We start from the raw sequence: 15119 nt of genomic DNA on the forward strand, positions 1-15119 counted from the left end.
AAGTGGTATTTATTATATATTAAAGTAATACATTCAAATAGTATTACACAAATTCTAGATTCCAGTTGCTATACAAATTATCTGATACATTTTTCCTGCCCACTAGGAGCTTACTCTCTGAGTAAAATAATGATGTGGACAATAATATGAATATATTTATTTTTAAGTAATTATTTTAAATGCAAAGAGTTCTCTTGTATCATTTGTTATTTTTTAAATTTTCTTTCTCTCATTCACTCTAGAATAGTTATCTGTTTTTCTTCTTGGCTATATTTCAAAATCCAGATTTAAATTTACTAAAACAAGAAACCCTTATTGAGACCATTGTTGTTCTCCAACTATGGGCATAAAGAAGCCAGAGGCCTTTATAATAGCTCCATTCCAATTACAATTAACATTCAATTGTTGGTTTCTTCCCTTTCTCTTAAAAGTAGAATTTTTCTCACTAATTTCATGAGTTTTTGTACAGATGGTTATAACGCATATATGTTCTATTACTGACTAGTACAGTTTAAAGAATAATAGAAAATGTAAATTCAAGTATTCTGAGTTATTAGTAAGTAAGCACTTGTAAAATCACCCTTTGAGGTTCAATAAAATAATCTATTACAAGTTAGACAAAGCCAGACCTTTAAAAATCAGAAGGTGACTTCAAGCTTAAGGTTCCTATGTGAAAGAACTCCATATATGTTGTCAGGGATCAAGTCTCTAGACTTCATAATAAAGCATAGATAGTTGCATGAACTTAGTCTACTTCAAGTCTATCTTCCAAACAGATCCCAAATAAATAGGTTAAGAGCATAGGGTTAAATAAATCTACATTTTCTGTATATATGTCAAATTACTTTTTAAAAATATTTATTTTCAGCCTACCCCTCCCCATGGAAGGAGCTGAGTATATTCAGTAGTAGGAGCACATCCAGAAGCCTTTGAGGAGGGGGATGGCTCTTCATATTCATGAAGCTTGCATACTTCTCTTGGTCATCCCTGGATTGGTCACCTCTGCTGCCATCAGTCATGAAGACTATCCTGCTGATGAAGGGGACCAGACCTCCAGTAATGACAATCTGATCTTTGATGACTATCGAGGGAAAGGGTGTGTGGATGACAGCGGCTTTGTATACAAGTTGGGAGAACGATTTTTCCCAGGGCATTCCAACTGCCCTTGTGTCTGTGCGCTGGATGGACCTGTTTGCGACCAGCCAGAATGCCCTAAAATTCACCCAAAGTGTACTAAAGTGGAACACAATGGATGCTGTCCTGAGTGCAAAGAAGTGAAAAACTTTTGTGAATATCATGGGAAAAATTACAAAATCTTGGAGGAATTTAAGGTATGAGTTACCATCCATGTTTATTGAATACTAACTTTTCACACCACATACTTAGTAAATTATTACATTAAAATTAAAACTGGAAAAACATTTTTAAATTTCCCTTTAATTTACAACAATAACCCAGGTAGAATATGTACCACTGTAGTCAACAAATAGCTAACTGGTTTGTTGAGCAATACCTAAAGGGTTTCACAATAATTTTTTCTTTCAGAATTATTTGTGGCATGCTGCCATCTTTTTCCCCTTAAATTTTTCTTCTGTTATTACAAAGTATATTTGCTGATGGAAACACTTAATTGGAAGCTATATGTCTATTAAGTTAATGTTTAAATTTTATAAGATTTTTTTGATGTGGCTTGTTAGCCTGTATCTGGAGCCATTTAACCATAACCTAGAACTATCTGTTCAGTGTATGGAACTGCAATGCTAGAGAGATACAGTTTTGAACTATGGTATTCATATTAGAATATGCACTGGACCTACTTCTTGTAGAGCAGAGTCCCCATTCTGTTCTCTGATTATTAGTTTTTTGGGGTTTTTTTACTTACAGGATCCCAGAGTGAACTGAAATGTTATCATAGTCCATTGTAAAAAAAAAAAAAAAAAAGAAAGAAAAGAAAACTAATTTTTCAGCCTCCATGGTATTTCCTGGCCTTTCTTTTAGCCTTCTATCATATTTTCAAGTAACTTGGAGCTCATTTTTCCCTCCTTTTTAGAGTCTCTTTTCTCCAATGGCTAGTTTAATTAGGGGTTCTTACAAGCCAGATTGGAGCCCTGAGGGTATAAATTAATGTATTAAATTATCCTTCTGAAATGCAATGGCAGTTTGTGCCGTGGATTGCCTGTCATCCTGATGACTTGATTTAAAAGATTTTAATTTCATGTAACCAAGTTCAGTGACAAAGTCTCAGAACCTTATCAGCAGAAGAAGATATAGCTAACTTTCAGGAGGGCTGTGTATGTGTGAGAAGAATGTTCAGTCATTAGCCCTGACCAAACTCCTCCACAAGAGTCAAATGGGAAATGAAGTCAATGTGTGGAAGAAAGGTTTTAACTAGTAATGATGAGAGCATTCTGTATATTAGCCTTTCATTGCATTCAGTCCATTTCAGATTGTGGGTATAAACTAGTTCTGAGTTACTCAAGAAAAACCAATCATTCTAAAGATTCCTAAAGACAGGAGAGGGCTTTTAAAGATAATTACCACATTCAACTATCTTACACATAAATGTTATTCTAGACTTTTCTCTCTCATGTATTAAAATACTTTGTGGCACAACATTGAGAAGAGGCCTGAGAGTCTAGTCAAATTACCATTACTGACATCAAATAATAGTTTAGAGTGTAATACATTTAATAATAACTTTATGGTCTCTAAAATATTGGATACATTTTGGCATTGGCAAAATTAGGTTTACAGTTGTATATGAAACACTTTATTCTTGTATTATTTATTTACTTATTATTTATTATTATTGACCTACTTTTGCCTGGGCCTGTATGTTCCTGCTGTAGTCATTATATAACTCACTGATGTGAACAAGTTTTCCACCTAACTCTCTATGTCATGAGATCTTTAAATGTGTGTGTGTGTGTGTGTGTGTGTTTTTTAAGATGCCACTTGTCTACAACAATTTAAATATTATCTAGAACAAATTTTTAAGAATGTGGAGCTGAGACAAAGAAAGTTTGTTACTTGTCCAAATTGTCAAGTTATTTCACCTATTCCTAAATACTGCCATTCTAACTAAAGTCTACAGAACCTCTCAAAGTACTTTGGCTCAAGGGCCAGATAGGCCAGGATTCAAATCCCAAATGATTACTTAGACTCAAGACTTTGGAAAGAGTCCTTAAACTTTTTTGAGCCAGACGGCTAAAAAATGACCATCATAATAATTACTTTTCTGGAGAGGAGATATTAGAAAGATTTAATGAGATAATTTATGCAAAGTTAGCAGCCTTGTGATGACTGGTACACAGTAGATATTGAATAAATGGTGTTCTCATTCCTCTAAATTTTAATGTCCAGGGATTTACTCTAAGTTGTAAATTCTCTATGACTTCACCTACATTTTATAATGGAAGACCAATATTAAAAGTCATTCATTGAAAGAATTCCAAAACTTTTTTTAAACTGTTCTATTTATCTCTGTGAAGTATATACACCTAAGTAAATGTCAGCCATAACCTGCTATCTTGATTTTCTTTCAATTCAGCTTGCAAGAGACAAGCATTTAATTTTTAAACATGTAAGAAACTTTCACATAATAATCTTATTATAGAGGTTATGTGATGAGATATGCTTACTTATAATATATTCATCTACCAAGCATTTACTGGATTGTTTAGTATATAGGATACTATAGATGTATTTATATACTTACATTGGAAAGTAAGATATCTAGAAGACACAATCTCCACTCATGGAAAAGCATGGACAATGTGGAGAGAGATGGGATGGGGGTGGGGCAGCTCTCTAAAGTGTGTTATTGTGAAGCTAGGCACCAAGAAAGGTGGTGTCAGAAGCTTATCAACATGCTGTAAGGTTTTAGTCAACAAACTTTCTTTTCCTTCACGATGGTCAAAATTGAGCCTGTTTTAAAAGACGTAATTAAAATTGATCTGGAGAGATTAAAGTGCCAAAGAGGAAACTGCTTGAGCAAAATCAGAGACTGGGGCGAATAAAATCTGCAGAGAGAGGAGGAGGAGGAGAATAACAAGAAAGAAGCTAGATTTTATGAAATCCTATTATGATGAGAAAAGTAAATTTGTATATGTTTTGGACAGTGGAGAGAGGAACTTGAATACTGGGCCAATATATTTAGATTCAGTCTAAAGAATAACAAGAAATAAAATGCAGGTTGTTGTGCATAGAGATGACCTAGTTCAATATGGTTTTTTAAACCTTGTAGCCAAATAGAGCATTGATTAAGAGCTGAAGATTAATTGATGGCTGGGGAGGTGAGACTGTTGCAGAAAACAAAGAATGAGATGACCAGCATGCATAAGTGCACAAACATTCAGGACTGTGTTTAGGATAAAAATCTAAATTGCCTAGTATAGCCTAGATTCTACTCATCGACCTCTCCAAATACTTCTCTCAGGGGCTTCTCTTCCCTGTTTGCTTGTACATGCTGTCCCATGTACCATCACACACTTGTATAAATTCCAGCAGATTACTTCGAAATTCCATTTAAATCTCATCTCCACTGGAAAGCTCTCTCTGATTGTTCTAATGCAGGATCTTGAGCTGGGTCTCACACTTCTCCTGTATCGTTGCACAGCATGCTGTGCACAGCATTAAAACAAGAACAGTAATCCTAGCCAGGCACTGTTAAAACCTTTATATGTATTAACATGCACGTCATTTCATAATATCAGTGTGAGTATTATTCTTTTTTAGCATTGTTTTACAGACAAAACCAAAGCATCAAAGTGGAAGTAGCTTGCCCAACCTCATACAGCTCTAAAGTGTATGAAGTAGGATTCACACGCAAGCAGCCTGGCTGCAGAATCTAAGCACCTCACCACCTCTGCTGCCTTCATCGCACTACAGTAATATAATTTGACACAGCCTGTCTCTCCTGATGGACAGTGAACCCTGTAAGCCTAGGGACAGAATTTTCTTTTTTCTCCTCTACTCCCAACCCTAGCATTACATGAACCACAGTGCAGGCGTCCAATACATTTTTGGTGAGTGACATATGAGTCAGATTATAATTGAACTCATTGAGTAAAAAAGTTAATTAGAGTGTCTTTAAAATACCTTAGTTTCTTTCTGTTTATGTGTTGATCTCTTCATTTTAATTAGTTAAAAGAAGCACTCAACGTTCAGATAAAGAGTAATCTTTGGGCCCCTAAAGATGACACATCTTGTTTACGGGGCATCTATTTCCATCCTGTGACTTTCTACTTGTCTCCTTCCCTCTTTCTAAGCAAGGCTCATTGTGGAGTCTGCCTCTCTCCCAGGGCCATAATGACCACCTACTGTTTTAGGTGTGCTGTCTCACTCTACACAGTTGCAAAACATGTCTCTCCTTCAATCGTCTCTGATCACCAAATTCAAATGTAAATCGGGCCACAAGTGTCACCGATATGAAGAATAATGTTATGTATAAAGGTTGGATTTTTTTTCAACATGACAGATGCAAGCTTTGAAAATGGATTTCTCTACTTTTTTTGAAAACGCTAAATTTCCCAGTGTTCTAGTAATATTGTATTAAGATAAAGGTCACTCTATAGTAGATTTTCTCATCTTTCTTTTATGTGTACCCAGGCCAAAAGACAGTAGGCCTACTTCTGAAGAGATAAGGAGTATAAATAATACATTACAATAGCGTTTTCTACAAAAAAAGGTTGATTGGAAATGTAGGCTCTGTCAGCTTTGGCTTAACTGTCTTATGCTGAGTTTCCCAAAGGGAGAAATAGTTTCTTATTTTGCTCAGTATTTTTATCACTCTCACTCAGCTAGAATTAGCCTTTTTGGATTTTTTTTATACTTTAAAACTCGTACTGATTTAGTTTTAGGTCAGACACTGAAGGTTACCCTACATGCAGCTGGAAGAGATGGCTCAGCTTTTACCCAGCCTGTCGCACTTTAAAGTGATTTCCTCCCGTCCACACCCAGTGTCCTTCACTCAGGATTTGGATTCACTCAAGATCTTCCTTTCTCCGCAGGCGTTGACTTCTGTCCTTTTCCCACTGCGGGCCCAAGACAGCAGGTCAGGGTTTTGATTCTTACTTTCATTGTTTTCAGTGTGATTGTTTTCTCATTCCGCACATTTTATGTACATGTTGTTGCTTTAAAAAAAAAGTCTACATATTCTCCCGCTGTGGTAGGCTGCCTAGTTTTTGCCCTGAATTTTGCATTACTATTTAAATCTGGATGAAAGAAGCAAAGAGGACAAAAAAATTAATCACTTGGAGTATTTTGCCAAATCATCCCGCCCATAAAAACTGTAGATACCAGGAAGGTTTGAGAATTGACTTGCTCTTCAGTGGGTACCTTCACAGGAAAATAGGCTCTCCAGCTTTCTCATTAATCTGTGCCCCATCATGAATGTCCACTCTTGTAGCATTAAATCCATAAAGGTGTTTGAGCAGAAAGGAAAGTTCTAATATGGAGAAAGAATGGAAGGCAACATGTTCTGGGAACTAAGGACCAAATATGTGAAAAAATAGGGGAAGGTGGTGGCTGTAAAGAAATCTCAATTGAGAGGACTAATAGTTAACACCTTGCAGAAGCACAATTCACTGCACCTCACCCACCCACCACCATTGCACCGTTTCTATGAAAGGCACCGTTTCTATGAAAGGCACCATTTCTATGCTTGCACTAGTAAAGGGGTACAGAGTGCATTTTCCAGAGATGTTATAGGTGGTGGGAAGAGCACCAGGTATCTGACCGATGGGGTCAAACCAAACCTGGGTTCAGCAACCTTGGTACTTGGGTTCTGGCTAGGAAAGAATTCAGAGCAAGACTGAAACTGTAAGAGAACATTTATTTGGTAAATTGCAGAGGTAGAAGAATTAATTCCTAGAAGAAATAAGCTTAGGAAACGAGTATGGATGTAAAGGAAGGGCCCTTGGAGCTTGGGAGTGAGGAAGCTAATGGTAAGGTATGGTAAGGTGCCTAGGGAGGAGGGAGAGAGAGATGGAGAGAGAGAGAGAGAGAGAGAGAGAGAGAGAGAGAGAGAGAGAGAGAAGAGAGGGTAGGAAAAGGCTGGGGCATGCTCCCAGGAGGGAGAGCACACAGGGTCCTCCAACCTAAGGGTTTTAAGGGTGGAGATTTTAGGGAAGGTCCCAGGAAAAGATCTTAATAGAATATTTAGTAGCCTTCCAGGTATATCCATTCAGGGCTGTGGTCTCCACTGATTGATTGGCTGGCACCAGGACAAGGGGGTCATTCCATGCAGCTGGTTCTGACATCAGCCATGGCTGGTTTTATTGCTTATTTGAGCCTAGAGCTGAAATATAACTGAGGTCAAGATACTATCTCTAGAGAGGAAAGGTCAGGGGGTCCAAACATCATGACCAGAAATATGCTAGGGGAGGAAAAGTCATCCTGGGGGTGAGGTCCCACCCTACAATTGATTGTCCATTGCTAGGCACCTGCATCTTTCCAACCTGATGGCTTTTTGTTGTTGTTGTTGTTAATCCTCAAGGGAGGATATTTTCCATTGATCTTTTAGAGAGAGTGGAAGGGAGAGGGGCAGACAGAGACAAATAATGATGCGAGAGAAACACATCAATTACACGCCCCGACCAGGGAGGAGCCTGCAACCAAGGTACGTGCTCTTGACCAGAATCAAATCTGGGACCCTTTGGTCCACAGGCCAATGCTTCATATACTGAGCCAAACTGGCTAGGGCATGGTGACCTTCTGTACCTGGCCCATTGTCCTTGTTCTGCTTATGTCTGTCTAACTGCCTACACAGTGTGAAGGTTGTATTTATTCTAATAACGAAGAAACATGTAGATCTTGAATATATGAGTGAGATTTTTCAATATTTTTTTTCAAGAGAGTTTTTACAAATTCTGGACAAATGGTTAATGGAGTTACCAGGGACCCTTGTAAGATTCCATCTAAAGAAAGTCCTCAAAACTATCATAATTTTATATAATAATAATAATTATTGGCGATGTGTGTTGAGATTGAGAAGACTAATTCTACAGTTGCTGACTGTGCAAAATAACTTCTGTTTTGCAGAGTATGTTGTGGTTTTTAACATTAAAATGGCCTTTGAGTAAATTCAGGAATGGCTTCTCCTTTAAAGTTTCTACAAAATACCACAGATGAAGTCATTCCCATCAGTGATGACGCTTGCTCACCTGAGGCTCAGCCCGGCAAGCAGAACACAGTCTCAGGGTGAATATTCTCAGTGGGAAAGTCCTATCTTTATAAGTAGCCAGGGAACTTCTACTTAATATGTATAATCTCTGACCAATTTCAGAGAATAGAAGTCAAATTTCTTAAAACATAAATTTAGAAAGTTCCTTGTACCTTTCCTCATCAATTTTATATTGTGCCCACTAGGCATTTTTAATGCTATAACACTATACTGAATCTAGGAAATAGATCAGATTTTTACAATAATTTTTTTCAAAAACTCCAGTGATAAGTGGGAATGATTTTCTTAATGTTTTGTTTTGTTTTTAAATGAGGAAGTGGGTATAAATGGCTTCCAAGATAATCCTGGAAGGGGTGAAATAGTCTGTTATCAGTTGGAACAGGTCTCTTGCTTTTAAATTTTAGGAGAATTGATAGTAAGACAGCCCTTTGGTGAGTTGTATGTAGAAATAGTTTTTCATGCTTGTCCACTGATATATATCGCTGTCCTTCGTATTGCAAGATGCTGCTGCTAATGATGGTAGCCGTGCGATAAGAGTGACTACAAAGATTTGTGACTTGGCTTCTGTGCCCTGTGCACATGGGCAATCCGTGTTTGATTTGCAGCCACATCTGAGATTTGTGGGGATTGTCACTGTGAGTGACTAGCTCAGAGTTGAGGTCAGCCATCAGCCATTTGCAGACACTTCAGCCCACCCCTTACTGACTCTCCACTGGTGTTGAGAAGATGAAATAGAAAACACAGTGATCTGGTAGTCCCCCTTCCAAGCTAACTCCAATAGTACTAGGTTTTGGATGTTTTAGAAACTTGCCTCTTTTTAATTGTGGCTGTAGTCTCCAGACTACATAATTGGTCAATTGTATGATATGGATAATTTTTTTCTACTTTTTATATATTATTTCATAAATTGAGTCTACATATTTGTGCACATTTTATAGATTAATCTATATAATCTCAATTGAGATTGTTGTATGCATGCATTCAAGTGTGTGTGTGTGTGTGTGTGTGTGTGTGTGTGTTAAATTTGAGGTAGCTGGGTAGCTGGAATATTCTTCACAAAAATCTTTAAGATAATAAGAATCCTGTGTTTCTACTTCTTCTGATTTTGTTATCCTACAGCTCGATTTATATATCGGGCAGTGTTTAGAAAGGAAAGCTTCCTGGTTTATGTTTTAGTTGTACTTTGCCAAGCTTTCCAGGAAGAGCTTGAAACATAATTAAGAGGCCATTTGAAGTGATCCGTGCTTTTGCTTATCCAGGTGATCTTTCTCAAACAATAGCCATTGTTAATTGGGAACTGGCTTATTTTAGAGTCTAGACTTTGTACTTTTATCATCACTACCGATTAGCATCAGTAATTTCAGTCTAACACACCTCCATTGTCAATCCCCTTGCCTCCAGCCTGCCACAGAGCACATCTCAATAAAGCCATCTTTGCAAGGACTGGTGAAACCATGAAAAGTGTGAATGAAGTACTAAAGTGACAAGGAAAATCATTTATCTCCTGAAAAAGTTTTCAAATGATATTATTTTAAGGCTGTATAAAGTTTTCTAAAGTGGATACACCCAGCTGGCATGGCTCAGTTGTTGAGCTTCGAACTATGAACCAGGAAGTCACAGTTTGATTCCTGGTCAGGGCACATGCCTGGGTTGTGGGTTCGATCCCCAGTGTAGGGCATGCAGGAGGCAGCTAATCAGTGATTCTCTCTCATCATTTCTCTCTCTCTCTCTCTCTCTCTCTCTTTCTCCCTTCCTCTCTGAAATCAATAAAAACTTAAAAAAAAACACATAGCCCTAGCTGGTTTGGCTCAGTGGATAGAGCGTCGGCCTGCAGACTAAAGGGTCCCAGGTTCGATTCCAGTCAGGGGCATGTACCTTGGTTGCGGACACAACCCGGGTAGGGAGTGTGCAGGAGGCAGCTGATCGATGTTTCTCTCTCATCGATGTTTCTAACTCTCTATCCCTCTCCCTTCCTCTCTGTAAAAAAATCAATAAAACATATATTTGAAAAAATAAAAGTAAAAAAAAAAACATAAAGTGGATAGCAGTCACAGTCTCGTGAAGAGTAAATAGTATTGGGAATTTGAAAATTATAGTATTACATATTGATTTATAACTAAATTCTAACTGCTTAAAGGTGTTGTTTTTTTTAACTAAATACTACTTGGATGGAATTTTGAAATCATTTTATTTTAATACTGACCTTTGACTACCATTGTTACTTCTTGGCATAGGATTAGATTTCTATTGTCTGAGTTTATATAAATTCTATTTATAAAAGGCAAGTATTATGGCTTGTTTTTCATAGTCTAGGTCTTTCCTACTTTTAAGAGCTGACTAGAACTTTTAGATCTGGAAAAGAACTTTAAATTTGTTTTTCCTAATGCATTTTACAGATGGTTAAACTAACAGAAACTCAGTGAAAACAAATACATAACTAATTATTGGCAAAAGTGATACTAATACATTGCTTTCCTGTGATCTTTTTTTTTCCCCGACAGCTTACAACCTGTAGTTATAACAGAAAAATGTTGCTTATTTGCATATTCCTTTCTAATAAATATGTTGGATGCAAAGATCAATTTCAGCCAATTGTCTATAAAAATGTGATATCAGGACCTATCACCATGACAACCCAGAGTTAAAGTACATAAGAACAATCAAATATTGGCATATCTAAAATCAGTCTGACACAGTCTCCTTTTGCAAAATGTACTCTAAGTTTGCAAAGGCTCTGATAAAAAGAGGGCCATTTGTCTAAAAATGAAAAATTATTTAATTAAACAAACTATAGGCCAAAATAAAACAAATACATTAGATTAAACACTATCTACTTTCATAGGTAGTAACTAATGCTAGGAAGTAACAAAGGAACTAAATTAGCTATACATTTGTAAGGAACTAAATTGCATACATTTGGTATTTTCAGGAACTGAGGACTAAGTTCTTGATTTTTTTTTTCTTACTCTGCAATCTCTCATTTCTCACTTCATAGGAGAATGGAGTGTGTGAAATGGGTGGGGTGTGCAAAAGTCTCAGGTTATGTGGCATTGGAAGAAAAGCATATCCTTAAATTAGTATATTATCAGATCATTTAAGGCAGGCATACTGCAAAAACTCACATGTCTTGATCTCTCCCTTTTTAATTACAATTAAAGTTATTTAAATTTTTGTTTTTTCTAAAATTTTCCAGATTATTCTAATGATAAGCTGGACTCAGAAATTGCTGACATATGTAACCCTGTTCAGACTGTCTTCTAGGGAACACTGGCCCCTCTGAGAATCTTTGTAAGGATTTTTTTTTTTTGTCATGGTCAAGTAAATTTAAGAAGTGATGATTCTTTGGACATCTATTAGAAATGTGCCGACCACATTAGTGTACTGACAGTGCTTGAAAATTTTTTAAAGGTTTGTCTGAGAGTCAATATGAACAGTTCTGCAGCTCAAATCTCAACAGTGTGATGGAAAACTTGATTTTAGAGGGGGCTCTATCACTTACTAGCCCCATGACCAAGGCACATGTTAAAATACTTCAGTATGTCTTAGGGTACACATCTCTAAAACAGATATAATAGTAAAAACTTGGCACACAAAAAGATATTCATAAAAACTATGGGACATTTTTACTATTATTACTACTAAGCTGAATTTAATCCAGTATTTCACAAATTTATGTAACAGTAAAACACTTTTTTCCCCTCAGAACTTCTATTAACATCTTAAAGTTAATAACAGTTCAGTGAAACACAGCTTAAGAAATATCTTGCTAATGATTCAAGATAATCTTTTATTTCTTCGACTCTTCAGGACAGTTAATAATAAAAAAAGTCTTTACATCTCAATTTATCCTCGAATGTCTAGTTCTTTTTAAAGTTCCCCAAATTACATTTGCTATGATTATTTATAGGAATTTATTAATTTTGTTGCATAAAACAATTTAATTTGAAAATTACTTATTTAAAATTATAATGACAATGGTGCCAGTCACATATAATCAAAAAGTTAAGATAAGGGTCAGCACATTATGATCCATTAGCCAAATCCAGCTCACTTTCTGTGTTGGTAAATAGAGTCCTATTGGGAAACAGTGATGCTGATTCATTTATGTCTATGGTGCCTTTAGACTAGCATGCAGAGTTCAGTATTTGCTCCAGAGCCCATCTGACCCTCACTGGTAAAAATACTTACTGTCTGACCCTCTATAGAAAAAGTTTGCCAACTTCTGATCTATAATCAAATTATTCTTCTTCCCTTTCCACTTCCCTCAAATTGTTCTGTCATCAAATCTTTCAAACCTCCATTCCTGAATGTTGTAAAATCTTTGAGTATTGATAAATATAGGACCTACTTTGCTTGTGGGTGGTCTCAGGGATCTCTTTTCAGACAGGTAAATTTTAAAATGCATCCAGATTTGCCTGTTTTAAGCAAACTTGCCCGTGTTATATACAAACTTAACAGTAGACATGCTTAGTCATATCTCTTTATCTGCTTGTCTCCAAGGAGTACAACTTTGCTCTTGGGTATATGATACTTTGCATGTATATATAATAATTTATATATAATATAAATATATATTGTTATAATATTTATACTTTCCTAAATATATAAACTATTATGTGTAACAATAACTTTCCACTTACTGAAAATCCTCCAATGAAATAGATAAACAAAGATAATGAAAGTTCCATTATTTGGCTATCCCAAGTGCTCTCTTCCGATTATGTGACAAGTAGGTACTTTTAATTTAATGTAATAGACTTCCCATTACATCATTAAGTAAATATTACATCATTAAGTAAGTGTTCCCTCATTGAATGATTTAGGCCATATATATATATATATATATATATATATATATATATATATATATACACTCTCTGCTTACTTATTCAGCCCATTATTTTATCTTTTCAAGTCACCTTACATAATTCATAGTTTGATGTTATTGTGTCTCATTTTACTAAATATGGAGAAGTGGTAGGTCTTGTGGGGCTGCACCAAAATATATAAGACATAAATCTGACCTTCCAGGTGCTCCTAGTCTATCAAAGGAGTAATACAGGTACCACTAACAACAGGGGTCCTGTAAGGACTGATCTAGGAATTCCTCTAAAGAAAGGAATAATTCAGCCTGAAGGAAGGTATCTTAAGAGTAGGAATTTCTGTGCATTGAAAGCATTTTAGACAAAATAGGAAATTTTGCAAAAGTAAAATTTCTCTGTTACTTCGTACAGAGAAATACGAAGTAACCCTAGTGGCCAGAACATGGGGTACAGAGGAGACAAAAAGTGAGAGAGAAAAGTGAGAAGGGAGCATGGGACGAGATCACAATGTCAGTGCCAGGCTAAGGGGCTGGGGCTGAAGCCAGGACTGAGTAGAGAGGCATCAAAGAAGGGCTTGGATCAGGGAAGTGACACAACCAGATCAAAACAAGTAATTGTTGACAACTTTATGAAATATTCTGCAGCAGTGTTCCCTCATTGAATGATTTAGTCCTTAGACATTTTTATTCTCATTTTACAAATGAGAAGGTAAGGCTTCTTACTCTAACTCCAGTGCTCTCTCCATTACACCTGACCAGCTTCTGTAAGTTCACTATGGACATTATGCAAGACGTGGTAGGGAGGGCCTATTTCCCATGTCAGCATATTCATGTCCTATATTCTGAAATGTGTGTTCAGTTCTAACTCACATATTTCACATTAAGTCCCATATCTTTCTGTCGAAGTGTATAGTACATTGCTAACATGAGGAAAATTCTTTCCCTGCTCCACATTTTACAGGGCTCGATTTATCTCATTTTAAAAACTCCCATGGCCATAAAGAAGTATGCATCTAAAGAAGTGCATTCCCATCCATTAAAACAAACAAAACCTGAATTCTGAATGCAGTGAGAATTGACTACAAATATTTTTGTGAACTTAGGTTGTTGTTGTTGTTGTTTTTCTAATTTCTACATCAGTAAACTACAAATTTAAAACAACAACAAACATGGACCTTGATGATAATTTTTCAGACTTAGAAATTCCATAGTCAACGTAAAAACTTCCAGTAGTTACCAAATTTTCATTTTTCTTTATAGTGAGAGAAGAGCCACAGCTCTCTGAAACTGCACTTATTTTTACTGCAAATTAGTTTTATTTCCCTTTCCTAAAAATGACAAGGAAAAAATTAAATTGTTCAGTCTACACCCGGCTGGTGTGGTTCAGTGGTTGAGCATTGATCCATGAGCTAAGAGATCACTGGTTCCATTCCCGGTCAGGGAACATGCCCGGTTTGTGGCCTGATCCCCAGTAGGGGGTGTGCAGGAGGCAGCCAATAAATGTTCTCTCTCATCAGTGTTTCTATCTCTCTCTCCCTCACCTTTCCTCTCTCTCTAAAATCAATTTTTAAAAAATTAAAATAATTGTTCAGTATAACTTTAATTTTTCTCCAACAATCCTGTTAAAGTAACAAACCTTTGACTGCTGAGTTTTAGAAAGCTTCATTAGAGAGAAAAAAAAGAATAATCACACAGAATTTTCTTTTTGTTAATGAGACTCTAGTCTAGGACATTCACATTGAAACTAGAAAGGACTTCAATCAAGACTCAAAAAAATGTGATCTCAAGTTACCCTGTTTAAGAAAAAATCTCTTTTTGTCACAAATCTGATTAATGATTGAAGTTTTATCTTTGTAAATAAGAATCTAATTAACTATCTAAAAATTTTGTCCAATGTCATTCTCAGTCTAACCATGATCTGAGTATAAATTTTAGAGATGAAACCCAGATTATTTTCAAAATTCTAAACAATATATTCTTAGAAATTCAATATGTCAAATCATTAAAAATGAAAATGTGTATGCCATCACTTAAGAAAAATAATTTATGTATGATTAATATAGAACTTCCTTGATAATATACAAAGGGAAATAAAGAAAAGAAACACTGGTC

General features: G+C 36.1%; 1 protein-coding gene across 2 annotated transcripts in view; it reads left to right on the forward strand.

Annotated features, from left to right (window-relative positions):
* The window catches only part of VWC2L (von Willebrand factor C domain containing protein 2 like), a 140840-nt gene that overhangs the window by 1497 nt on the left and 124224 nt on the right, over nt 1-15119 (forward strand). For both annotated transcript variants that reach the window (XM_006082485.3, XM_023759371.1), the window contains exon 2: nt 869-1331. In XM_006082485.3, the coding sequence (XP_006082547.1) occupies nt 942-1331 (390 nt within the window). In that variant the 5' untranslated portion in view covers nt 869-941. The remainder of the gene's footprint in view (nt 1-868; nt 1332-15119) is intronic.

Source organism: Myotis lucifugus, unplaced genomic scaffold (genome assembly GCF_000147115.1).
Source record: "Myotis lucifugus unplaced genomic scaffold, Myoluc2.0 scaffold_3, whole genome shotgun sequence".
Lineage (NCBI taxonomy): Eukaryota > Metazoa > Chordata > Mammalia > Chiroptera > Vespertilionidae > Myotis > Myotis lucifugus.